This window comes from Lotus japonicus, chromosome 2, assembly GCF_012489685.1.
Source record: "Lotus japonicus ecotype B-129 chromosome 2, LjGifu_v1.2".
Classification (NCBI taxonomy): Eukaryota; Viridiplantae; Streptophyta; class Magnoliopsida; order Fabales; family Fabaceae; genus Lotus; species Lotus japonicus.
This window is the reverse complement of record NC_080042.1, coordinates 54,148,124-54,175,130: the sequence shown is the minus strand read 5'-3', so window position 1 is coordinate 54,175,130 and position 27,007 is coordinate 54,148,124. Positions and strand designations below refer to the sequence as shown.

Below are 27,007 nucleotides of genomic sequence, written 5' to 3'. Positions count from 1 at the left end.
GAGCTTGGAACAAAGCTCAATAAAACGAGAGTATGCAAGAGGCTTTGTGAGGGTTTCTGCCCTTAAGAAAATGAGTTGGGTTGAGAAAGAGAGAGAGAGAGAGAAATTGAATTTTGTTTCTGATATCATTCAATGATATTTTGAAGTACAAGATGAGCTCTATATATAGAGCTGAAGTCTTTAGCTTAAATAGGAAACAAGGCTAATTTTTACGAACAAACTCGTAACAGAAAACCAACATTATCTGAATAACATAATGCACAACTGAAAACAGAATACAACTAACTATATGCTCTAATATGCCCCTTCAAACTCAAGGTGGGAGAACAAGTGCAAACTTGTCTATCACATTGTGTTTGTCTCTCAAATCTCAATGCAGCAAACCGAGCTGGAGATAGAGCCTTGTTAAAAATATCAGCCTTTTGATGAAGTGAAAGAATGTGCTCAACAATCAAGCTAGCTTTTGTTCAGAACCTTTTCCCTTACAAAGAAGATAGCCAATTCCATATGTTTAGTCCGTGTGGGTAGAGCTGGATTACGAGTAAGAGCCACTACACTCATATTCTCACAGTGCACTCTAGGTACTCTAGGTATTTGAAATGGGATTTTTAGTTTTGTTAAAAGTGGATGTACCGGTAATATTTCTGCAGTTGTATTTTCTACGCTTCTATATTCAGCTTTTGTGCTGGATTGTGCAACTAGAGTTTGTTTCTTTGAGCTCCAAGAAACTAAATTAGAACCAAAAACGACACAAGATCTTGAAGTTTATCTTCTATCATCTGGATCACCAGCCCAACCAACATCACAAAAGGCCAAGGAGGAATAGAAGATGTGAGAGAAGAAGGCCTTAAAACAAGACCATAGCCAATGGTACCTTTAACTCTTTAAGATATTCTCTTGACTGCCTTCCAGTACTCCTCTAAAGGTTGTGAAAGAAATTGACACACCATATTGCAATGCACATTTTTAGGTTGCATTATTTTGGGTATTGTGGGGTGACTGGTGCGAGTCTCATTGTCATTGTGATAGTGTACTGTGGAATGAATGGAGATAGTGTACTGTGGATTCATTGTAAAAGGTACTTGGTGTGTCTAACTATCACATCTTTGAGATAATCTGGTGTCTGAAATACAGATTTATTTCTTCACTGCTGAATCCAACAGCTTCGTGTCTTGTGCCTTAATTTTGGCATACATGTGCAAACAGCTTCATTGTATGTGTTTCTTTCTTTGTAATTTTGTTACTGTCTTGTCGTTGGTGCATGGTTTAGTTTACTAGATTTGGTGATGCTTTAATGATTTTTCTGATGTTGTCATGACACTGTACTATTTCAGACAATAATATTTATTCATGTGTCTTTTAAACATCTTTCGTGATAGAAAGCATTTTTCTTTTGCCATGTATTGGCTTTGTATTATGTGGCTGGACAATTTTCACTTTGAAGATCTTGTGGATTCTGTTAATTTTGAATGTGCTCATTCTGTCAATCAGTTGAGGAGACCCCGACTCAACTGTTCTTCCTGATGATTGTAGACTGCATCTTTTACAATACCTTGGCTGTTCCAATGTGAAACAGAGAAAAGGTTGCTGGTGGATTATTTGGTATGCAGTGGTCTGGTCTATTTGGATACGTAGTAACTCTATTGTGTTTAGGGAAGGAAATGTAGATGTTGATAGAGTAGGATGTAGAGTTTTCATTGTTCATTCCTTGAGTGGATTTTGAACTTAGCTCAGTGCTTGGAACTTGGAAGTATTGTAACCTGTTTGCCCCCAAGTTGTGCAGCTAGTGTTGTTCGCTATTCTGATTAAGTTGCTCAGTGCATTGTATCTTTTCAGAGTTTTGTTAATCAGTAATGGTAATTGTTATGAAATTCCAAAAGACAAAATGTAAGAATGCAATTGTCACCATCCAATTTTTTCAATTGTAATTCTTGGATTTCGTCTCATCATGTTTCGTACTGTTTAGCATTGCTTTATTTTTCTGGTTTTCACTTTCAGTATTTTAATTTACATATTAACCTCAATTTTATACATTGGATTTGGCTTTATAAGGAGAAGATTCCATTCTAATAAAACTCATCTGCCTTAAGTTTGCAGCATGCAGTTTTTAGCATCAGAACTCGGCTCTTAACTTGGATGACCAAAATTCAATAGAGATATATTGAAATTCAAATGAATGAAGTTAGAAAGGAGCAAGCAGAATAGTCCAATTTTTCTTGGCACCTCTCTTTTCAATTTATAAAACCAAAAGGCTTAATACATCATAAGGTCCCTGAAATTATAAAGGGAATCAGTTCCAGGACCTGTAAAATTTTTGCATCAAATTGGGTCCCTAAGAATTTTTTTTAATTCAATTAAGGTCAAAGTGTTTCAGCCTTCAATTTTATCCTAGTCATCAATTCCACGTGACTTTTTCAATTTTTTCAATTAAAAAATTATAAAAAAAATTAATTTTTAATTCCAACTCAATTATTAAATCAGAAAAAAAAATTAAAAAACTTAATAAAATCCCTTTTTTTAATTAGTTTATTATTTAGATTATGTAATTGTTTAGTTAAGGGATTATTAGATTAGGATTTTATGAAGTTTTTTATTTTATTTTTCTGATTAAATAAATGAATTGGAATTACTCCCATTCTTACCTATCGCGACACTGAAACCCTACACTTGCACAACCCACTTCCTCCTCTCGATTTCAGATCACCCTCTTCCATTCCCAATCTCCCAAATCACCATCAATTCTCGCCTCCACAATCCCACCTCGCTCCGTATTTCACAGCCGCACCCAACCATCGTGTGCGCCAGGAGGCTGCGTGGGTGGTCCCAACCATCAAACCAAAAGATGCTTCAATTGGTTTCCACCGTCGCATTCAATCTCAAGATCTTGTTGGAGCCTCTGAATTCCCTCGCCGGTAAAATCGCACGCGGCGATTCCAACTGATTTCGTCGCCTCATTGGTGGCTGGAGAGGGAAACCGACTAGGAGGAAAAGGGGGAAGCAGTTAGCATGGTTCGCGTCGGTCTACGTTGCGGGTTGGTGGTCGTGGAGGGTTTCAAGGATGGACCTGTTTCTGAAAGTGTTGTTGTTTTGTGGTGTTGGGGTTTCTTTGTTTCGTTTGTGTCAGGGAAAGAAAGCTATTAAGGAATGGCTTTAGGGTTTTTGTTTGGGATTGTTTTGGTGATAGGTTCTAGGTTTGGTTAAGAGGATGTGAAATTTTGGGTGAAGAAGCTTATGATTGGTTCTTCAGCTACCCAATTTGCCATCAGAAATAGGAATAGAAATGGAAGAATGTCAAGATGAGAGAGCATGAAATTTTTGGTTTGTCACTCTGTTCTTTGATTGAACAATTCTTGTATAGTATGAGAATGAGAATATAGTGTGTATTAGTACTGAGTTTTGCTTGAAATTAATCCAACAATGCTATTGCTTTTTCAAAAAAAAAAAGAATTGGAATTAAAAAATAAATTTTTAATTAAAAATTAAATAAAAAAGCATGTGGAATTGCCGACTAGGATAAAATTGAAGTCTGGCAACATTTGTCCTTAATTGAATTAAAAAAAAAAATTTAGGGACCCAATTTGATGCAAAAATTTTACAGGTTCTGGAACTGATTCCCTTTACAATTTTAGGGGCCTTCTGATGTATTAAGCCAAACTAAAAATAAAAAACAACTCAAGAAGTTACTAAAATTGTGGTAGTTATCACCATTATTAAAAAAACAGATCGGTAATTGGAACTGTGTAACTGGTCCCAATTAAACACGTCTAGCATATTTTTTTTGACAATAGTGGGATCACTATATCCGACTTCATTTAATCAAAAGTTCAATATTTCAGCCTTGTTTGAACCGGTAATTAGTTAGTACATATTTGCAATATTATATAATTTGTTCATAATTTATTAACATATAATGTTTAGAAAGATTTGCGATGATCACGACGACTTCCTTCGGTTTGAACACACGTCGACAGTGGATGATGGTTCGCAGATGATGTGTAGCCGGTGGAGAGCCCCGTCGTTGGGTTGTATTAAACTGAATACAGATGGAAGTTTCTGAGAGCATGAGGACTGTATGGGAGGTGGTGGCCTTCTTCGTGATAGTTCTAGTAAGTGGCTTGGGGGGGGGGGGGTTATGTGGTTTGATGTGGGCGGGAGCCCTTACCTTGATGAGGCATCGACACTACGTGATGAGTTAGTGTTGGCTTGGAACTAGGGTCACCAGAACGTGGTGTGCGAGGAGGATTGTTCTTACTTACTTTATTATATAATAAAGTGAGTCAACGCACTTTAGGGAAGTCAAATCCCTTAAGTAGAATAAACATCCCAGGTCAACGCACTTTAGGGAAAAATTGTAGATACACACGGAAATGGAGACGTACATTTTGATTAGTTTGAGGTTTTTATCAGGTTCCAGATTACTCACTACCTGGAGACGCAGGACCATGGCAGAAAGAGAGCAAGGTATGTCGGTGTTAAAGACAGTGAAACATATTGAAGTTCATGAGTTTTGGATTGTGAGGCTGCTAAAAAGGGTTCAATTTTTAGTCCATTGACAGGGCAGGGCTCAGTTTTGGACTTGAGCTCAAACTAATGGACATTGCTGGTTCTATGTTGCTTATATTTCTGACTTTCACTTGGAAGGTCCTTGCACCATTCTCTGGACTAGGTGTTATCATTTGGGTAGTTTAAGGTGCTTGTTACGACCTGGAAGAGAAGGCACTCATCTGGTATTTTCTTTCACCTTTTTGAATCTGAATTTTTTTTTCCTGCAAACTCACATTGTAACCAGAGCTTTGTTCTCTAAATTATCATATCCTTAATAAATTTTAGTTCCAATTTCCAATTATTTTCCTCCCTGTGGAATCTGCTATAACTACATGGCAAAGAATGGAATTTTTCTGTTGACTTCTTTGTTGCAAGTCTTCTTAATAGAGTTATTGGACTGTCAATTTTTTTATTAAGCTGGTGTTTCTTTATTTTGGATAGAAGGACATGGAGGTCCTTATCTCTTATTAGACGGACATATCTGATTGCTAGATTATTATTTTTAAATTAGAAAAGGCCAATTTACTCCAAATATTTCCACCATATTTATCACTTATCCTTTTTATAATGTGTTCTCAAGAGCTTTTGGGTTGAGTGTTAACTTGCTAACTGATAACACATGTGTTATCTTTACTGGTGTAAGGAAAATTATCTGATGTATTTAACCACACAGCTTTAGAATGAGTGTAGAAGTATGGGGTTTCTGTTACATTGATACTCTCTTAACTATGTTTATCTCCTTTTATATCAAATTCTCCCCATGTAACTAATGTTGCAAAAAATGCGACTGTAGCTGCTATGACCTGACCACTAATCAGACTCAATTCTGTGTTTCCCTTGAAGCAGCTCGGTACTCTATACTACTATCTTGAAGTTTAGGTCAAATCACTTTCTGATGGTTCTCTTCTATTAACCCAATCAAAGTATAGATATCTGTGATCTTTAGCAAAGACTAATCTGCTTGATTGCAAACCTATATCATCTCCAATGGATAGTTCTTCAAGGTTACCTAATTTTCTTGGAGCTCCTCTTTTAAATCCTACACTTTATGGCTCAATAGTTGTTGCAGTCCAATAACCTGAGGTTTTTTCTCTAAATTATCATATCCTTGCTTTATTAATCAACTTAGTTCTGCGTTTCCCTTGAAACAGCTTGGTACTCTATAGTCTATACTATTTTCTTGAAGTTTAGGTCAAATCACTTTCTGGCGGTTCTCTTCTGTTAACCCAATCAAATTAAAGACATATGTGATCTTTAGCAAAGACTAATATGCTTGATTGCAAAACTATATCATCTCCAATGGATACTTCTTCAAGGTTACCTAATTTTCTTGGAGCTCCTCTTTCAAATCTTACACTTTATGGCTCAACAGTTGTTGCAATCCAATATCATTCTCTAACTCGACTAGAACTTAGTTTTGTGGTAAACAAAGTTGCAAGCTTGACTGAAACCATATTAGACATAAGTTATATACCTCCAATTTGAACGATTGATACATTCTTGGCAAGAAGTTGGACTAGGGACGGTTTGTTGTCATGAAAGCATGCTCCTACCAGTTGATAGGAGAGGTTTTTGACCAACAAATTACAAATCAATTGCGTAAGGTAAGCTGATTAGTTTAGATGATTTGAGGAGTGTAAAAGTTGAGTTTGAGATAATGACTAGGTTATTTGGGCACCCAAATGTTGTAGACCCTAAGGAAGTTTATGAAAAGGAATGATTTGCTCTTTTGGTGATGGATGTGTGTGTGTGTGTGTTTTGGAGGGAGGGAGGTGCTCTATTTCATAGATTAGACAAGAATGGGCAGTTTCTGTAACATGAGCAAGGGTTCTATTTAGGTATCTAATGCAGGTGATTTTGTGTTGTCATGAAAATAGGGTTTGATCAGAGATTCAAAGCCTGGAAACATTCTCTTAGTAACAAGAGCCTCCCTATCTCCAATTAAATTGGCAGATTATTAATCTTGTTTGCAATTTCTATTGCTCCATGTGGACATGTGTGGTGTTTATCTCAAATATTAGGCTTTGTTCAAGCAGGGCAGAATTTGAATGGGTTACTAGCTGGTGCATATAACTAAGTTGCTGATGTGTGGATTGCTAGGGTTATTCTGTACATTCGATTGAGTGGGACGTCACCATATTAGGGAAAAACCAAACCACAGATATTTGAAGCAGTTAAAGGAAGCTTCACTGAGATTCCCATTCTATCCGTTTTCCTATTTTCAATATTTTTCAAATGATTCCTTCATTAAGATTTTTTACTAAACAATTTTTAGTACTTTATTTTATAGTATTAAATTAAATAGTCCCCTAGGACCACTCAAGTGGTAGGAGTTGAGGGGCATATGAGTTGGGTAAGGGGAGATCCAGGCATCGATTCCTGACGGGTGCAATTTATCTTTCCGATGTAAAAAAAATAGTATTAAATTAAATAAGGAGGGCTAACAAGTAACAATACTTTTTTGGAAAATGCTAAAAGGCACGAGCCTTCTACGCACGATCACGCACGAGGACCATTTTTTTTCTTAAAAAAAATAAAACAAGGGCAATCTTGATGTTGCATCATCCCTCCGGTCACAACATCACACAAATCTGAACTGTGACACTGTCTCCTCTGATCAAAATGAAGAACCAAATTTAAATGAATAGAGCTTCAAATTGCAGACTTTTGTCCTAATTGCAGAGAAAAGGAGAGAGACCACGGAGGGAGCGAGTGGTTCGAGCGCACAGAAGGGTATGATGCGGAGCTGGGGTTTTCGCTCATGAAGGAGAAAGGTTCAACGACGACGTTATGGGATCGACGGTGGCTGATTGCTGACTTCTGGTTGTGTATTACGGTAGTACAATGGCTGACCACGGCGGAGGTTACAACAGCGCAAGTGGGTCAGATCTGAACTGAGAGGTGGAGAACGCGGTGGTTGGAGGTTGTCCCGACGGCAGAGTAGGGGTTTGATGGTTGGTACGATGGGGCTGGGGCTACGGGCTTGAAGCTTTGGTTCGCATGGGTCGATGGCACAACTTGAGGTTAGATGTGAAAAGAATAGCAACCTCAAGATGGGTTTTGTTTTTGCACGCAGCAAAAATTGCAGAGGAAATTATGGAAAGAAAGAAGAGAAAGGAGAGAGATGGTCCAAAAAGTGGGTTTCATTAACTAATCAACGTCACTCGTGCCTCCTCGTGCATATGCTCCTCGTGTGATATAGCGGTACTCTACTTTTTTTAGAAAGCTAAAATATATATATTTATTAATATAGCAAAAAGGAAGAGAGAGACACTCTCAAGACCCTAGAAGCTATTAAGCGACAGAAAAATCGGCCCGCCTAACAAAGAAAAACCAAAAGCGCCCTGAAAAACAAGAAAACACCAAAAAAAAAGGCAACAACACTAGAATGACTGAGGGAAAAGAAAACCAGCAAAGCCCAAAGAAACACCTCGAGAGACAAGACCCTACAACAAAATTTCACTAAGAACCTCCATAGAGCCTTGAATGATTAGCAACTAGATGATCGGCAAGACTGAGAATAGCTTCCTCATCAGAGCCCACAGGGACGACCCCAAGTTGTTTGACAAGAAGGAAGTCCCTGCGAGCTCTTGTCAAAGCACGATCGTAGCCTTGGGCTTCAGGGAGAATTAGAGAAGAGCTCAGAGTCAACAAGTAACAATACTTACTTTAACGCTTTCTTTTCAACACTCATTTATTGGTTAAAAATCATGGACCCTACTAAATTTGAGGTTTTTTTTATAGGAAAATTTAAGTTGTTAGTTACAAATTATTTCTTTCCCTCATGTAACCAAAAAAAATTAGTACAAATTATTCATTCTCAAGGTTCGAAACTTGACTCTTAACCAATTACCCTTACCTCAACTAAGAGTGTTCATCGGATCGCATCGATCGATCTGATGAAACCGACGAACCAAACCGAACCAAAGCCATTGGATTGATTTTTTTTGTTATTCGGTTAAAAACCAATCCAAACCGATAAAAACCAATGAAGATTGGTTCGGTTCACGGTTTGAAAAATTAAAAACCAATGAACTGATGAACCGAACCGATGATATATATATTTATTAATAAAATATTTAAATATATATATGTATTTATTAAAGAAATGTTTTGAAGAAATATTGTTTATGTTAGACTTTTTATGTTTGTTAGACTTATTATGTTTTTGTTTTCTATTATTAATTTGTAATGTTACTAATATTAAACACTACTTTAAACATTTCTACATTGTTAAGACTTAAGTTGTTGATTATGAATTATGGATTTGTGATTAAGCTATGATTGAGTTATTGATTTTCCATTTTTATGCATTGTTAAGTTGAGAATCATATGTGTTTGCTATATATTTAAAGTTGTGGAATTGATATTTAAAAGTAAAAAAAAAAAAAAATTGTGAAACCGGTGAACCGAACCGATCCAAACCGTTCATCATTGGATCGGTTTGGTTCGGTTTTGAAACTTTTTTTGCTAACAATTGATCGAAACCGAACCAATGAATTTTGATTGGATCGGTTTTTGGTTTTATCTAAAACCGGTCCAAACCGAACCGTGAACACCCCTAACCTCAACCATGTGAGCTATTCACCCCACCCACTAAATTTGAAGTGACACCCTTATTTTTAGTGGACTCACAAATTTCAACCAATTAAATGAGTGTTAAAAATATATATATATATATGTAAAGCACACTTGTGTTTTTTGCATGCAATAAATACATTAAATCATAAAAGCTCACATACTTATATATTAAATACATTAAAAAATAAATTGAGGTGGAATCGTGTCTGTGAATGCGGGAGGTGGGATCAAGAGGTATGGCATTGGAATCTCTTTTGGCGTCGTCCTTTGGTAGGAAGAGAATTGATTTGGGAACAGGAGTTGCTGCGTGAAATAGGTGCTAAACAACTTTATGAAGGAGTTCATGATGTGTGGTCGTGGTTGCCTTGCGGTGATGAAAGTTATACCGTTAATTCAGCATATTGCCTACTGCGGGAACCGTCTCTGCCTGAGCCAGATGAGGTCTGTATGCTTATCTGGAAGTCCTTGGCCCCTTCTAATATCAAAGCCTTTGCTTGGAGGGTTATGTTGAACCGTATTGCTTGTAGAGAGAATTTGCTGAAGCGTCATGTACTTAGTTCCCATGGTGAAGCCAATTGTGCTTTCTGTAATAACACTTTGGAATCTGGTTTCCATTTGTTATTTGAGTGCCCTTTTGCGAGCAGCGTTTGGCATGGTATTTTCCATTGGTTGGGTTCCCCGGTTTTGATTGGCAGCAATGTTCGTGATCATTTCCAGCAGTTTGTGCTTGGCAGGAATGCATCTCAACGGTGTTTGTCTCGATCTATTTGGTTGGCGGGTGTTTGGTCGCTGTGGTTAATGCGGAATAATGTCATTTTCAAGGGAGGTTCTGCAAATTTGGGCACAATTCTTGAGCTTATAAAGCGTCGTTCTTGGCAATGGAACAAGGCGAACTCGCATTGCATTGAAGGGTCCTAGTGATATTCAAGTGGCTGTCTTATTTTGATGCTATTGCAGGTGGATTTTGGCTTCTCAACTCAGTGGCATTTTATTTGGAATTGTGAGCTCTTGGTCTTGTGTACTTTTGTGAGGTGCTGCTTCTTTTCCTTGGTTTTGGACAGCACACGGTTTGGAGCTTGTTTCGCTGTATCAAGTTTGCTGCAATTGTGGTTGATGCAGATTTTAGGATGGGTGTTTACTTTATTGTTTTTGCTCCTCTGAGCTTTTTCCTGCTTTTTCTCACTTTTTGTTTTTCTCAATTTTTGTATTGGGTTGAAGTACCCCTTGTACTTCATTTCAATATAATGTTTGGCTTATCTAAAAAAAAATTAAAAAAAAATAATTTAAGAAATTAAAAACTGAAAAAATTTGTATTATAAAAAACTATTCAACTACTTATATTAAATAACAACATTCATAGACTTAAAATTGACTTGAGCTTTGCATTTAACAAATTTAAAAAATCAAAATTAAAAACAAAATAATATTTATTAATAATTAATTTAGATAAATACTTTTAAAATAAAAAAATTCTATATATATATATATATATATATCTATATACATATGTAAAATAGACTTGAAAAAATAACATTAAACACATAAAAAATATTAAATTTATTTTGAAATAAAAAAATAAAATAAAAAAATTGAAAACTAAAATAAAAACTACATCAACTTTATTATTCATTATATTAATTATTAATTGTTAATCTTTTAAATTTCTCATATTTAAAAGTAAATATTAAAATTTAAAACTTTTCAATTTCTCTTATTTAAAATGAAATATTTAAATTTTAATTATTCATTACAACTTGAGGTGAATTTTTAAAAAATAATAATAATTGAAATTGACTACCTTACATTAATGACAATAATAGATTGTTAATAATAATTTGTTTATATTCTTTACATTATTTTTAATAATAATTATAAATCTTATTAGTTATTAATCATAAGTTGAGATATTTTAAAAAAATAAAAAATAAAACTTATCACTATTTATTACTTATAAAAAATATTTATTAATAATTAATATCGAAAAAATAGTTGGAAATTAAAACAAATGTCTCTATAAGATATTATCATTACTGTATCGAATGTGTATATTATTTAAAAAAAATTAATATGATTTTTGATCTATTATATAAAAGTAAAAATAACTTGAGGAAGCATAACAGAGAAAAATAATTATAACAAAAGTTGAATAAATTTAAATTTACTGAATAATATTTTACGATACTAAAATTATAACTTATTATAATTTTTAAGTTAAAATTATTTCAAGTTCAATAAAAAGTTAAAATTATTTTATTGTTGATAAAAATGTATAAAAAAAATATGCTATTATAACTTATATTAAAACCTTATTACTTGATTTAAAATGTTTTAAATTCACTTAAGGATTTTTCAAATTAATAAATTGGTTTTTAAAGATTAGTTATGATTGAAAAATAGAATAACATATGGGGACAATAATTGAGTATCAATGTTTACAACCGGATATATGATAAATCAGCACCTCTGCAATCGAAACCACAATAATAAATCTAAAAACAGAGAACCTAAATCAATAAAATATATTACAACCAAAGTTTTTAAAATTAATTTAATACTAATACAAAAGAAATTTAATTACACTGTAATAATTTTTATACTATATTAAAAAAATAGTGTAAATAAACCCGTGCAACGCACGGGTATTATTTCTAGTATATTAGTAAAGCTCACTTGAGCTAAGTATTAAATACAAAAGACTTGGAAAAATAGTATTAATGATATGAGATGATCAAATTCCCCACCTTTATCTTCATCACCTGCTTTAAGATGAAATTAAAAAAAAAAAATCAACCTTTCATCTCCTACGCAGGTTGATATAATGGCACTGGCACAAGTAATTTCATTCGGTTACTTTAATATAAATGGTCCTTTATTTGTCCTTTCCACCGTTAAGATTCCACTCTTTAATTCCATTAGTTTTAGTTTTGGGGCCTTAACAATTGTCACTTCACCTGCTAAAAATTACAATTTTTAAAACGTAAATTTACTAATTTCAAGGGGTGTGCAGCTTCATTCTAGCTCCACTACCTCTATATTACTCATAAAAACGACTGAATAGCATTGGGCCTATCTACGTTATGGATGAATTATTGGGTGAGTCCTCTCTCCTTTTATAATTCCTACTCAATCATTATTTAAACGCACGATTTCATAGTCCATACCCATTCTTCAAGTTCTTTTTGTTCCCCTCCAAATTCTTCAAAATTTTAGCTTTTTACGGACATTGTCTACCCAAAGTACTCTGGACATGTCAACAACCGATATGAGCTGAATGTATCAAAACTTGATTGGTTTATCATACGATGTTAAAATCATTTGATCTCTTGCATTGCTCAGTTTTTTCTTTTCAATTTTAAATTTCATTCATATTTTGAAATTAACGATTTGATTAAGCATCTTGGACTATTATTCATGTGATTGGAGCTTTTGAGTGATAAGTTGGATCTTGGCATACGATGTTATCCGATCCGATTAGTACGAGATTCAGAAACAATGACATGCTAAATTGTTTGGTTTGGAAAAAAATAATAATTCCTTTTTTTTCTTTCTTTCCTACTCCATTTTCTCCTAATTGAGATTTACTTTTTATTTGCATAAGAGGTTTGCTAGGGTTGGACTATAAATATAATTACGTTCCTATATGCTAACAAGCTATTGAAGGTGAAAAGACAATTCATGTTCCATCAAAGGGAACCTTGAGAAAATTAGAGCACTGGGTAATTCTCTAATTCGTCTATCTTTTCATTTTTTCATATGTTGATCTTAAATAGCTCTCTAGGCTCTAGTAATTTGATCTAAGATGACTTATGAGGTTTGGGGTCATTTTGGGGTCTCTCTGTGGGATTTCAAGGTATATATTCATAGATCTAATTTTTGCTATGTAATTTTAATTTACATAAATTAAGCATACATTAGGAATTTTGTATGTTTATGCATCTTATCTCTTAGCTTATATAGAACTTCAAATTCCCTTCTTTCCTTGATGTATAACCACTTACTTAATGTCTTAAACTATTTGTTTGTTATTTAGTTGATTTTCCTTCCGGATGGTTTAGGTTTTGTTTCTTATTTGTTCTAAATTATGTTGTTGGTCTTGACAGGGGTGCACCTATTTGGGATATTATTATTGTCTCTCCAAACAAATAATTTTCTCGGTAAACAATAAAAAAATGTTATTAATTACAACTAATTTAATGATATTAAAAATTTATGACTTAATCTAAAATATTTCAAATTAACTTAAAACTTCATCATATTGTTAAATTTTAAAATTACTTCAATGTTAATTGTTAAATTTGGTTAATACTACTTATTTCATAAAGAGAACACTAATACTATATATTGAAATGTCTTAACACAATTATTTTTTTATTTTTATATCTTATAATTAAAATTCTTTTTAGTGTATATTTAGTTTTTAAACTATAATAATTTTATGTAATGTAAAAATATTGTAAATAAACCCGTGCAACGCACGGGTAGTAATATCTAGTAGTGTTAAAGTGAATGTTGCTAGCATTTTTTAACATATTTAGGGTATTATGAAATTTAGTTTATGACTTGAATGATTCTCCATTGAACTTTTTTTGGTACGTTGAAATTAAAAAAAAAAAAACCAGACGAATCAAGCCAAAAACAGGACACTAGTCATTCTCCATCAGAGATACCATGAACCCAAGGGGAGAATTCCAAATCTTGCAATATTCCTTCTCCCTTGAACCCAGTTTAGTTAAAGCATATGCAGCTATCATGGGAAAATAATCAAATATTTAAAGAAAAATAGCTCAAACAAGAAAGGTGTTGATTTAATTGCAGTTTTAGACTCTAATTTAAGTTAGACTATGTGGTAAAGTAAGTCATCACATCAATTAATTTGATTATTTTTATTTATTTTTTAAATTAGGTAATCACTATTATTAGTGTGATATCTTACTTTACCCTATAAAGTAAGTGTTCACTTTAGATAAGTCCAGAGTCGTGTATAGATATTTTGAGTAAAAAAAGAAACAATGAGTAAAAAAAAAACTTGTACAATTATATATATACTCCTGTAGGTAATAAAAAAGCCGAAATCCTCACATTTAGAATTTGCCATTAATATCGATATCATTAAGAAATACTAATGAAACTAAGGGCTCGTTTGGTGGACAAAATAAACAGATGATAATGCAATCATATCCTACTTTTATCTGCTGTCTTTGGGCCAGTAGGATAAGATAACAAAATCCTAACCCTTATCATATCTTATTCATGTGTAAAAGTTATCTCGAGAGGGGAGATAAGCTAAATTATCTTGACATGATAGGATAACAGTTTTCGATTCTTTTTTAGTACCCTAACCCTAAATTCATTTATTTCAACATTAATATTTTATATAATTTAAAATAATTATAACTAATAAATATAAAAATATTAGTTTTATAACTTTTCAATTACTAGTTGTTATTGCTAAGTTAAAATTATTTAATTACTCGTAAATTTAATTATTAAAAGAACTAATTTATTAATGTGAAAATTATGAATTTACTCATATAAAATAATTAAATTATCATTATCATTTGTTAATACTTAGTACATAGTTAACATTATTTTTTATTAATATTATAATAAAAATAAATAAAATTATTATTCACTTGCAGTGAAATAAACTACTCACTTATAAATGTTGATTTATTAGTAGTAAATATAGACTTATGTTATATTATCAGTTGCTCTTATTTTAAATTATTTCTCTACTTATATAGTAATTTATAGTTTAAGTATAAAGTAATTTTGAAAAAATAATAGTTTTAATAATATATTTCAAATTTAATTTATTGGTATTTTTATCACTTACCAATACTAATTTAAAACCAATTGGTTAAATAAATAGTGTTTACTTTTAATTAAAATAGGCTCCCTTCGAATAAAAATGAAAATAGGCTAATTGATAAAAATTTATTTAATTTTAGTTAATTTTAAAACATAGGCTCATTTATAAAAATATTAAAAAAACTAAGTTTAATAGAATAATCATTTTTAAAAAAAATATTAATTTAGAAACCTAATTTTTAAAAAATATTATTGATTTTTTATTCAAAAGAAAATTTGATATATTTTCCACTGTTTATATCATATCTTATCATTATTCTTGTCCACCTCAAATACAAGATATGAAAATAGTTTATCCTGCTCTTATCATATCCTGCCTTTATCTAATTCTCTATCTTATCCTACTCTTATTCTATCTTGACCGCCAAAAGAGTCATAACAATTGTTTTCATGCAATACTAGTGGTAAAGACTTCTGTACAATCTACCCGAACAACATGAGACGTTGGATTCATGCCATCTATTTGAAACATTAAATTGTCATCCTCTTTCAATATGTGACCCCATTATTTCAAGGCATCCTCTTCATTATCTACTTCTTTCATATTATTCACCTTGCTATGAACCCCTTCAACCACATTATTGACTTCCGCAATGAGCACAAAAGACATGACTACCTATCCTAAAATGGAAAAGAGTAAAAATAAAAAAGGAACAATTCTCACATAAAGGTGTGAAATTCGCAAATAAGGAAAAATTCGCACTTTAGAGTGTGAACATAACAACAATTTCGCACTCTAAAGTGTGAAATACAAACAACGATCAAAAAATGAAAACTTCACACTTACTAAGTGTGAAACGCTTAAACTCAAAGAAGAAGATGATGAGAGAATGAACGCGCCTTCGGTTTGGACTTACAAAGTGCGAAACATTTCACATTAAAACTAGTGCTCGTACCTTGGTTGCTGGTGGTGGATAAGAGGAACAAGACGGGAAATGCGGGTGGCTGGCGGGTGCGTGGTTGCTGACATAAGGGTGGTGACCGGCAGCAGAGGCAAGAGTGCAGATGAAAGAATGCGTGAGAGAGTGTGTGGGTGAAAGGAGAGTGCATGACTTATTTCAGATTGGGTTAGGTTTATTTTTTTTAACAGAGGGCATTAAAGAAATTTAAAAAAAAAATGAATGACATAAGATTAATAGGGGATGGCATTAAAACTAGTGCCCGTGCCTAAATAACCTTGACGTTTAGACTACCTTGGATAAGCCAAATCCTTTAAGTAAAATAAACCTCATAAACCCAAATTCTTTAGAGCAAACTTTTTTTTTTTTTCTGATAGACAAATGTTAGTTGTTAGAAATGTTAGTAAATTAATCCCTCCTCCAGGTTCGAACCCGGGACCCTTCACCCCACCCAACGTCCCAACCCTTATGTCCCTAGCTCTTACCACTTGAGCTATCCTTCAGAGCAAACTAATTATAGGCTTAATTATAGTTTTAATCTCCTAGTCTAATGTGTTGGGGTGATTTTAATTCCCACAGTTTTTTTCCGGTTAAAAAATGGGCTGAATTTGTCAATGGAGATGTAGATTTATGATAATGCTCCTTCATTTCATTTTATTTTTATTCTTGTAGAACCTAGGGTGTAGCATATAAAAAGTGTTTATCTTCCATTTGTCACAAAAAAAAAGTGTTTTTTACGCTTAATTTAAGTCCACTTACATTTCATCCAAAAATTAAGGGGTTTTGTTTTTTTTTTTTTTTAAATCAAAATTAAGGGGTTTTGTTGATTGGGCAATATAACATTGACAAACTTCCAAACAAAAATAACATAGACAAAATTGTAACCTTCTTGTCAATTATTCCATCACAAATCAGCTCCCATTCTCACGAAATTGCAAAGGATATCAGTTCCCATTGTTAAAGGGTTTGAAAGCGCAAAGGATATCAGTTCCAGTTCCATTCCTACAATAGTACAATACACAATGTTGTCATGGTTGAGATTAAAGAGGTTTCCCTTTCTTTCAAACCCCAATTTTTTTCTTCACTCTCACTTTCATTCTGTTACTCATTCCTTTCACAATGTTGATGATGCTGTCTCCTTCTTCAACCGCATGCTCCAAATGCGGATTACCCCACCCATCATCGAATTCAACAAGGTTTTAACTTCACTTGTTAAGACGAAGCATTACTCCACCGCTATATCGCTTTCTCGCCAAATGGAGATCACTGGAATTACGCCCAACTTTGTCACTCTCAACATCCTCATCAATTGCCACTGCTACCTAGGTCAAACCACTTCCGCATTTTCTGTATTGGCCAACATTCTCAAGAGGGGTTACCACCCAGATACCATCACCTTCAATACTCTCATCAAAGGTCTCTGTCTTCACGGCAAGCTCCACAGAGCGCTCCAATTTCATGATGACGTGCTGGCCCAGGGGTTTCAGTTGGATCAAGTCACTTACGCGACCTTGATCAATGGCCTATGTAAAATGGGGCAAACAGAAGCTGCTTTGGAGTTGCTTAGGCGGATTGAAGGGCGAGGGATTAAACCTACTGTTGTAATGTACAACACCATCATCGATAGCCTGTGTAAAGTTAAACTTGTAAGTCATGCTTTTGATTTATATTCTGAAATGATTGCCAAGGGAATATCTCCTAATGTTGTCACTTACAGTGCTTTAATATATGGCTTTTGCATTGTTGGTCAATTGAAACAAGCAATTGGGTTGCTAGATGAAATGGTATTGAAAAACATAGACCCAGATGTTGTTACGTATAATATATTGGTCGATGCTTTAGGTAAGGAAGGGAAGGTGAGAGAAGCTAAGAACATGTTAGCTGTGATGATTAAACAAGGTGTGAAACCTGATGTTGTTACTTATAGTTCCTTGATGGATGGGTATTGCCTAGTTAATGAAGTGAATAAAGCCCGGGATGTATTCAATGCTATGGCTCGGAGGGGAGTGACTCCTAATGTTCAGAGCTACAATATTATGATTTATGGATTGTGTAAGATTAAAATGGTGGACGAAGCCTTGAATCTCCTTGAAGAAATGGATTACGAAAAGATTATTCCTAATAAAGTAACCTACAGTTCTCTTATTGATGGTTTATGCAAAACAGGGAAAGTCTTTAATGCATGGGAGCTTCTTGATGAGATGCATGTTAGAGGTCAACCAGCCGACATAATCACCTATAATTCTTTCTTGGATGCTTTATGCAAAGGTCATCATGTTGATAAGGGAATTGCTTTAATCAAGAAAATTATAGACAAGGGTATTCAGCCAGATATGTGCACATACAATATACTTCTGGATGGACTATGCAAATGTGGTAGAATTAAGGATGCACAAGAGGTTTTTCAGGATCTTTTTAAAAAAGGCTATAATTTGAATAACTGGACATATAATACTATGATCAATGGACTTTGTAAAGAGGGCTTGTTTGATGAAGCATTGACATTGATGTCGAAAATGGAAGACAATGGTTGCATCCATGATCCAATAACTTTTGAAACAATTATTTCTGCTCTTTTTGAAAAAGGTGAAAATGATAAGGCAGAGAAGCTTCTTCGTGAAATGATTGCTAGAGATCTATTGTGAAGGTAAAATTAGGTAAGAGGCTTTCTAATTACATGTTAAGTTACTTTTAATATTGATGAGGGCCATCTATTTCTTATTCTTCTAATAGTTACACATAAAAAAGAAGACGAACTAAGCTTTTATTGAATTCAACCAACGAGAACAAGTACTGATATTTTCTTAAAGCTTATCTGTGCTCTTTTAAAAAAAAAAACACTGTAAGGCAAAACAACTTTTCATCAAATGGTTGCTATAGGCTTACTGAAAGGATAAAAGAAGATGAAACATCTCAGTGCAATATCAAATTACATTAATGTTACGGTTGAATTTCTCTGATTGGTTTGTAATTTTTTCATTTATTGATGTTTTACCTTAAAGCTGTTCTGCTGATATTTTGGCTGTCTCATATTTTTTAAATTAATTGTCATTGTTGTTGGTTGAATTGTGAGACTTAACATGGCTGTCATCCTTCTCCCCTTGGTAGATTCAATATGCTTTGTTGACTCTTATGAGGATCTTTCCCTTTCTTGCTCGGTAGTAACTTTGGTTTTGAATTCTTGATTGGTGTCATATATGATGATATATTGTCTCTTTTTCCATGAAAGAAGCCCAACAATAACTGAATAGATTGTTTCAATTAATTTTATTCCCAGCTTTAATGATTCATTCTGAAGTTTCCATTCTACAATCAAAACAGATTCACTTGCTAAAGTTCCCTCTTTTTTCCTTTCCTCTTCAAGTTTCTTTTTTTATTCACGAAAATCACAGCCTTAATAGCAATATATTAAGATAGCCATCTAACTTCTTACACATTGAGTCATATTATGTTATTCAGGTTATGTATTCCTAGCAAAAGAAATTATTCTAAATAAACTGTGGTATAAATGCTAATGCTTTTTTTTATATCACTTTATATTTTTCTTAACTAAATAGTGTTCGAATCAATTTCTGCAAGATCGGCTAACACTTTCAATTTGCTCTCACTAATTAATGTTTTCATAGTTGCATCCTTCTCATTGTAAACTTTTGAAATTTCACTTGATGAAATCAGTAAGTTATTAAATCAATGGAAAGTTCTTTCGAGACAGCTTTTCCATTTAAGCTTAGATCTGTTTTCTTGATACTTCTTTTACACAATCTGACATAGAGATTACTATGCTATATCTGAATAAAATGACGGGAAACCCGTCATTATTCAAACCTAGTTGGGAGATTTGGTGTCTGTTACTTGCAACCATTGTCTTTTAAGTTGTGGTGTTTCTCTAGTTCCAATTTTAGATTTCTAGATTACAAGATCTTTCATCATTAATTTTTAATTTATTTTCTGCTATTTTATGGCTCTAGGTGTGTTTAAACTTCAAAAGGTAAAAGGTGAAGCAACTTCATTTCTCCCTTGAAATTACATTTGAATTTTCAAGCAATGGAGTAAGGGTCATCATTTGGGTAGTTTAAGCTGATTGTTACCAGCCGGAAGAAAAGGCACTCATCTGGTACTTTTCTTTCACTTTTTTGCATCTGTTTCTTTTTTTTTTCTTTTCCTTTTTTGTAATTTCCCCTTGGAACATGACCTTTGTTCTCTAAATTATCATATCATTACTATATTAATTTCAACTCCTAATTTCCTATGATTTTCCTTCATGTGGAATCTTCTACAACTACATGGCAAGGCATGAAATTTTTCTATGAATTCTTTGTCAGATTCCTAGGTTATTTTTTAAAAATTAGAAAGGGCCAATTTACTCATGTTTCTACCATATTTTTCATTATCCTTCTTATAATGTATTCTCAAGAGCTGCGGTTGAGTGTTGACTCATGCTTACTGATAACACATGTGGTATCTTCACTGGTGTTAGGAAAAATTCGGATATATTTCATTACACAGCTTTAGTACGAGCGTAGCTGTTGATTGTTTGTTTAGATTGAGTTTTTTATTAATCTTATCTCATTGAAATAGAGATAAGGTTTAGATATAGTTTCTCTATTTTAGATTAGTATCTAGTTTCTTTATTTTAGATTAGTATCTATTAAGATAGAGGGTTAGATAGATTTGTTTTTTATCTCTTTATTATGTCTATAAATTGTACAATTATGTTGATGAAATAGTAAGAGAAATATTTTATCAGATTCAAGTGTAGCATTAGAGAAGAAGTGGTAGAATTAGAGAAAGGAAATTAGGGAGCTTCTGTTACATTGTTACTCTCTTTAATCTTTTTTTCTTTCTTGTATATCAATTTCTCTCTTTAACTAGTGTTATAAAAATAGCAATTGTAGCTGTTATGACCTGACCACTAATTATACTAATTTAGTGGATGGTTCAAGTTTCAGATTTGTGAGGGTACAATGAGGGAAAGTGTTTTAGAGAAAATGAGAGATATATGAATATATTTAAAGGGTAAAGTACAAAAGTATCTCTGATTTAGCAGAGTTTTGATACCTATAGGAGACTTAAGAAGAGAGTTAACTGATCTGTTCTAATAGATAACAGAATCTTGCAACCTGATTCCATGAGATGAAACTATACATGGCATTGGATATGCACTAATATCAAGAAGACAGCATTTTTCTGGAGTTGTTTATGCATTAAAGAAACTCAGAAGCATAAACATTGAAAGACTATTTGAATATTGTACTAAATCGTAACATAAGAAATTATGTTAATATTAGTAATTAACCTGCATTGTAGGTATTGTTGTTTGTGTAGATATTTATCGTTCTTGTTTTACTGAACCTATTGAAGTTTTTCTCTAATTTGCTTGAACTGCTTTACTCTTCGCTTCTTAATTGCCAGGAACAGTCTAAGCAATGCGATTAATGTGATTGACACTCTCATAGGTATTAGATATTAAACCAATACAGAGGAACCTTACCTGATTGATTGTGTCAAAAATAATAAAAGCAAAATATTCAAATGATCTTGCTTCTCATGCAGCTGATGTAAACTATGCTGTGAAGTAGGCTGAAGTTGAAATAACACCAAACCCTGTTGTGCTTGCTGCTAGTTTACTACTGGTACTCTCTTTTTTCTTTATGGTTATTTTATCATGGTGGTTTCCCAATTCCCATCTTTCCTTCATGTAGGAGCCAGGCTAGTAGTCTAGTTTGGTGAAGGAAATTGTTGTCTATGTTTGATGTGGTAGTTAAAGTTATTTTTGAAAGTAATTGCAGATACACTCACTTATATTTCGGCCAAATAATATTTATTCAGTCTTTTAAAAATCTTTCATGTTTCGAGAGCCAGTCTCTCCCTAAGAACCAATTTCCACAAACATTGGTGTTCAAGAGCCAGTCACTCCCTAAACCCTAACAGCAATAAACTGCTCCTAATAGAAATAAACTGACTATTAACTGATAAAATTACTTAATAACTGCTCTAACTACCCTTGTTCCAGAAACTGGTGGGTCTCTCCCTATCATTACCCCTCCCTAAACGATTCACCTTGTCCTCAAGGTGGGAAGTAGGAAATGCTCCTTGAATGTAGGTTGGCTGCTCCAAATGTTCTGCAATTTTAACCAGCACCTCCTGGATCCCACTGTTTGAAGTTTGCCGAACCACTTAACGCAGTCCTTTTCATTCCTGTCTTCCTCTCTTTCTACAAGATCATCCCATTCCTCTGTCTTGGCTGCCCTTCTTTATTCAGTGGCCGACGTCTCTTCATTGTCTTTGGTTGTCGATGGATCTTCCGATGCTTTCCTCACTGGGGTCCTAGACAAACCCCATCACCTCTTCTTACAACCTCTGCTTCAAGATTGGGTCTTTGCATCTCAAAGGTTAAGCATTTCTCCGCCTCTACTGTGGACTCTGTCATCTCTGCTTTTGATTCTACTCGATGGCCTTCTCTTGTATTCTCCAAGACTTCATTTTTCTTTGGGCTTTCTTCCTCTCCAGAATCATCAACATATACTGGTATGTCAGGATCCATTTCTGGTTGGAATCTCTTCAGTAAAGCCTTCACAAAATCCCACCATTTTACATTCTGGTTGCTTCTTTTCCAGAAATACCACCAGAAGAAAGCATCCCGTCAAAACCATCTCAGCCTCCGAGAACTTCTCTTCACAGTGCTGCTCCACTTTGATCAACCACCAGTAAGCCTCTTTACCATCAAAGGTTGGAATTGTCTTACCTTCCCTCTTGTGACTTGCTGTCTCATTCTCCATTTCTTCACGATTCAATTGCACCACAGCACCAGGATGGTAATCTGATACCAAATTGATAGGAATAGAATTATATTATAGAATAGTTATACAAACACTGGTGTCGAGAGCCCGTCTCTCCCTAAGAACCAATTTCCTCAAATTCTGAATGATCACCCAACTGATTGGAACTCCCTATTTATAACTTCCTAACAGCAACAAACTGCTCCAAACAACAATAAACTGCTCCTAAATCCTAAAAGAAATAAACTGACTAATAACTGATAAAATTACTTAATAACTGCTATAACTACCCTTGTTCCAGAATCTTGCCCGTTCGCATCGGTGGTGTGCGAGTAGTGTTAGAAATGGCTGGGATACTCAACTGTTCTTCCTGATGATTGTAGACTGCATCTTTTACCATACCTTGGTTGTTCCAATGAGAAACAGAGAAAATGTTGCTGGTGGATTATTTGGTAATGCAGTGGTCTGGTCTATTTGGATAGATAGTCACTCTATTGTGTTTAGGGAAGGAAATGTAGATGTGGATAGAGTAGGATGTAGGGTTTTCATTGTTCATTCCTTGAGTGGATTTTGAACTTAGCTCAGTGCTTGAAAATATTGTAACCTGTTTGCCCCCAAGTTGTGCAGCTAGTGTTGTTCGCTATTTTGATTAAGTTGCTCAGTGCATTGTAACTTCTTAGAGTTTTATTAATCAGTAATGGTAATTGTTATGAAATTCCAAAAAAAGAAATGTAAGAATGCAAATGTCACCATCCGATTTTTTCAATTGAAATTCTTGGATTTCGACTCACCATGTTACGTACTGTTTAGCATTGCTGTATTTTTCTGGTTTGCACTTTCAGTATTTTAATTTACATATTATCCTCAATTTTATACATTGGATTTGGCTTTAAAGCGAGAAGATTCTACTCTAATAAAACTCATCTGCCTTTATTTTGCAGCATGCAGTTTTAGCATCAGAACTCAGGCTCTTAACTTGTCATGGCACAAAATTCACTAGAGATATATTGAAATTCAAATGAATTGAGTTAGAAAGGAGCGAGCATAGTAGTCTAATTTGTCATGGCACCTCTCTTTTCAATTTATAAAACCAAAAAAAAAACAACTTAAGAAAATACTAAAAGTTACTAAAATTGTGGTAGTTATCAGTTATCACCATTGATTAAAAACTGGCTCGGTCATTGGACCTGTGTAACCGGTCCCAATTAAACACGTCTAGCATATTTATTTACAGTGGCGGGATCACTAACCGATTTCATTGAGTCAAAGTTCAATGCTTCAGTCGTGAACCGGTAATTAGCAAGTACATATATATATTTTTAAATAAGTACATATTTTTCATATTATATGATTTTTTCAAATTAAGTCAAATTAAGTTTTAAATTGACATAGAGTTATCAAAATGTATATTTTATAAGATAAAAAATGAATAAAAGGATAAAAAAATATTTGATATTTATTTGAATAATATATATATATATATTTAATTTGGATTAAAAAAAAATATATATCTAATTTGAATTAAAAATATGCTTCCTTGAAATTTTTAAATTTTATTTAAGATGAGCAGTTCTAGCCGGTTTAATAACATTGACTATAACTCATTTTGATCGGTTCTAACCAACTCTAATATCCACCTGTTTTTTTCTTTAAATGAATTAATCACTTAGATTACTTCTCGATTCAATCATTAGGACCGACACCTAAAGCTAAAACAATTGTTATCAACCACTTGCAAGATTTCTATTAAATATATAGTTAGTTTTGACACATTAGATTTTTTTTTTTGTATTTCTAACCATTTTTGTTGGTAACATGTAGCATTGAAAAAAATGTTATATATTTGAACTATTTTTTTTGCTTTGTCATCAATACTATACTAGTGAATTGCCAAATGCCAAGTGTTGATTATAGATGGCACCAACGGAGACCTCAAATGACAAGATAAGATTCATAACCATACCATTCATTGAGTGAGTTTCTGGTTTTGGTAAAGTCCAATTGGACATTCTCATCAAAATAAAATATTTCCAGAACTCTATCTCCTTTCCTTTCAGCAAGAAATAACTAGACACTAGATGAGTTGTAAAATAAACTCCCTAAACCCACCAATTCCATGCAGATTTTACACCAAGAAACCAAAGATTACTAAAATCAAAACCATCATCTTATGTTCCAGTGATGAGCAACAAAAAACCATTACCACCAGCACTGCCATTGAAACCCCAACAACTGAGGCTTATAGTGTCAGTTTCAAGACAAAGAGAGCTTGCAAGCTTGGAATTTCATGGTACCCTGACTTTGAATATGATGCAGAAGGAGGAATGGGAACTGGGCCTGGTGCAAAGGTAACAGAAAATCAAGCTAACAATAATGACCTTCTTGTTTCATTTGATCTTGAAACTCTGTATATTCCACCACTGACAAGTTCTACAACCAAGTTTCTTGGATTACCACTGCCTCCACTTTTGAAGATTGATATAGTTCCACAAGCACTCCAAGGAAGTGTTAACCAGGAATCTGGCAAGGTAAGCCATCAAGCTCTGGTAATTGTAGTTGTTCTTCAATTCAATCTCAACCAAGGTAGTCAAAATCAGAATTTTCAGTGAGCCTAATACTTGTTCTAACTTGCCAATTGCCATAGATATCCTTTTTAATTTAGTTCCATATATAACCAAGCAATTGATGATGTCATTGCTATATTTTCTTATACTAGGTTGATCTTGAGTTCAAGGCCAAGTTCTTGTTTTCTATTGGGAGTCTCTATAAGGCTCCACCACTGTTGGTGAAGACAGTTTTGACAACTGAAGAATCAAAAGGGACAGTGAAGAGTGGAAGAGGCAAGAGATTGGATGAAGCTGGGAACTGCACACTGGTTGGTGTTGCAACAGTTGATCCTATTGATGATTTCCTTTTGAATTCCTTCCTTAGCCTTCCAACTGAGTGCATTGCCATCCTAAATGCTGAAATCTCCATTGCTTCCTCTTCTTCTTAAGATCTCCTCACAAAATTTGGATTTAGTTTAAAACCAATTTATAGTCATGGTATGCACATTGGAAATTCAATTCGAGGTTCAATGAAGGCAACAGTTAAAACTAGACTAGTTTAGCTGTTTGAGCCAAGTGACCTGTCATATGTAATGTAAGCTTTTTGTATAGCATTTTGTAGTCATGCTAGAACCTCTTCATTATAGTCACTATATCCAAATCAGAAATTCAGCGAAATGGTGCAATTGTATAGCACTGCCCATAGCAATTCTACTTTGTGTTGCTTATACAAAAAACACAGTAATCTTTTCTCCATTAATCATATGCCCTCGTGGGAATTGCTGAGAATAAGTTCTTAATTCTGTTTTTAGAAGTATAATACATTTTTTATCAGGTGCAGTTAAAATAAAATCAATTTTCGTGGTGGTATAATTAAGAGGGGAGCCCGTACCGATCACTTGGTCTATAGTACGCAACTACGCATCTAATACCCAGTTTTTTATGCAAGAGGCTGTTTGACCTCAAGCACACATTTTGCAGTTCCGTCAAGACTTCTCTTTCAGCCATTGCCAAACGTAAAAGAAGAAAAAAATAATAATTTTCGACTATTGTATAACAATGTAATAGACCTCTAGCAATCACTTCACAAATACATACGGGTTGTGTAAAGGGAGAACACTTAATTTAGCTCTTGTGGTGCTCATAAGAGTTGTAGAATTTTGTCTAGCTCTCCAACAAGATAAGAATCACCTCAATATCATTATTTTTGTCATAAAATAGAACCAAAATAGTGAAATTCATTTAAAATTAATTCCTTAAGATGAAATTTATAAATGGAGATCAGGGCTCACTAAAATAAGCTTAAGTAACTCTAGAAATCATCTCACACCTTTGATTTATGTTACCTTATTTTGATTTCCTTTTTACTCTTGTATTAATTGTGTTTATTCTTTATATTTGGATGGAAAATATGAGGGCAAGGACTAAAAGCAAAACGGGTAATTTTGGGAGATGTTAAACATTTTCAATGGATGAAAAACAAAAATGATGTATTTTGCAGGGATGAAAAACTTATTTAAGCCTTTTTTTAAATAAAATTGAAATTAAAACTAAAAATGTATGGGACAAAATTGAGTGCTGTGAGTGGTGTTTCTAGTTCCAATTGTAGATTGCAGAATCTTTCATCCGTCAATTTTTATTTCTTTTCTGCATTTTTCTGGCTGTGTTTCATTGGTCAATCAAATGAAGAAAAGTTACGGCTCTATAGGTGTGTTTAAACTTCATTTTTATGGCTCTAGGATCTTTCAGCCAATGTAGTATGCAACAGAACTCATTGGTCAACTTC

The 27,007-nt window shown here is 33.6% G+C and overlaps 2 protein-coding genes across 8 annotated transcripts; both read left to right on the top strand.

Moving 5' to 3' along the window:
* The first annotated feature begins 16,758 nt into the window (after positions 1 to 16,758).
* On the top strand, positions 16,759 to 23,798 carry LOC130738356 (putative pentatricopeptide repeat-containing protein At1g12700, mitochondrial). 7 transcript variants are annotated; one of them, XR_009019350.1, is made up of 5 exons: positions 16,759 to 18,543; positions 19,865 to 20,010; positions 21,309 to 21,352; positions 21,450 to 21,529; positions 23,617 to 23,798. XR_009019350.1 is itself a non-coding variant. In XM_057590328.1 (2 exons), exon 1 carries the CDS (start codon positions 16,919 to 16,921, stop codon positions 18,539 to 18,541), a length of 1,623 nt encoding a protein of 540 aa, XP_057446311.1. In that variant the 5' UTR covers positions 16,759 to 16,918; the 3' UTR covers positions 18,542 to 18,553; positions 19,865 to 20,148. The 7 variants fall into 7 exon arrangements, 1 of the variants encoding a protein (XP_057446311.1); XR_009019348.1 differs by having other exon boundaries at positions 16,759 to 18,553; positions 21,315 to 21,352; XR_009019345.1 differs by having other exon boundaries at positions 16,759 to 18,553.
* A 679-nt stretch (positions 23,799 to 24,477) lies between these two features.
* LOC130738358 (uncharacterized) lies at positions 24,478 to 26,013 on the top strand. Its single transcript, XM_057590329.1, has 2 exons — positions 24,478 to 25,203; positions 25,392 to 26,013. Exons 1-2 carry the CDS (start codon positions 24,754 to 24,756, stop codon positions 25,668 to 25,670), a joined length of 729 nt encoding a protein of 242 aa, XP_057446312.1. The 5' UTR covers positions 24,478 to 24,753; the 3' UTR covers positions 25,671 to 26,013.
* Positions 26,014 to 27,007: the final 994 nt, after the last annotated feature.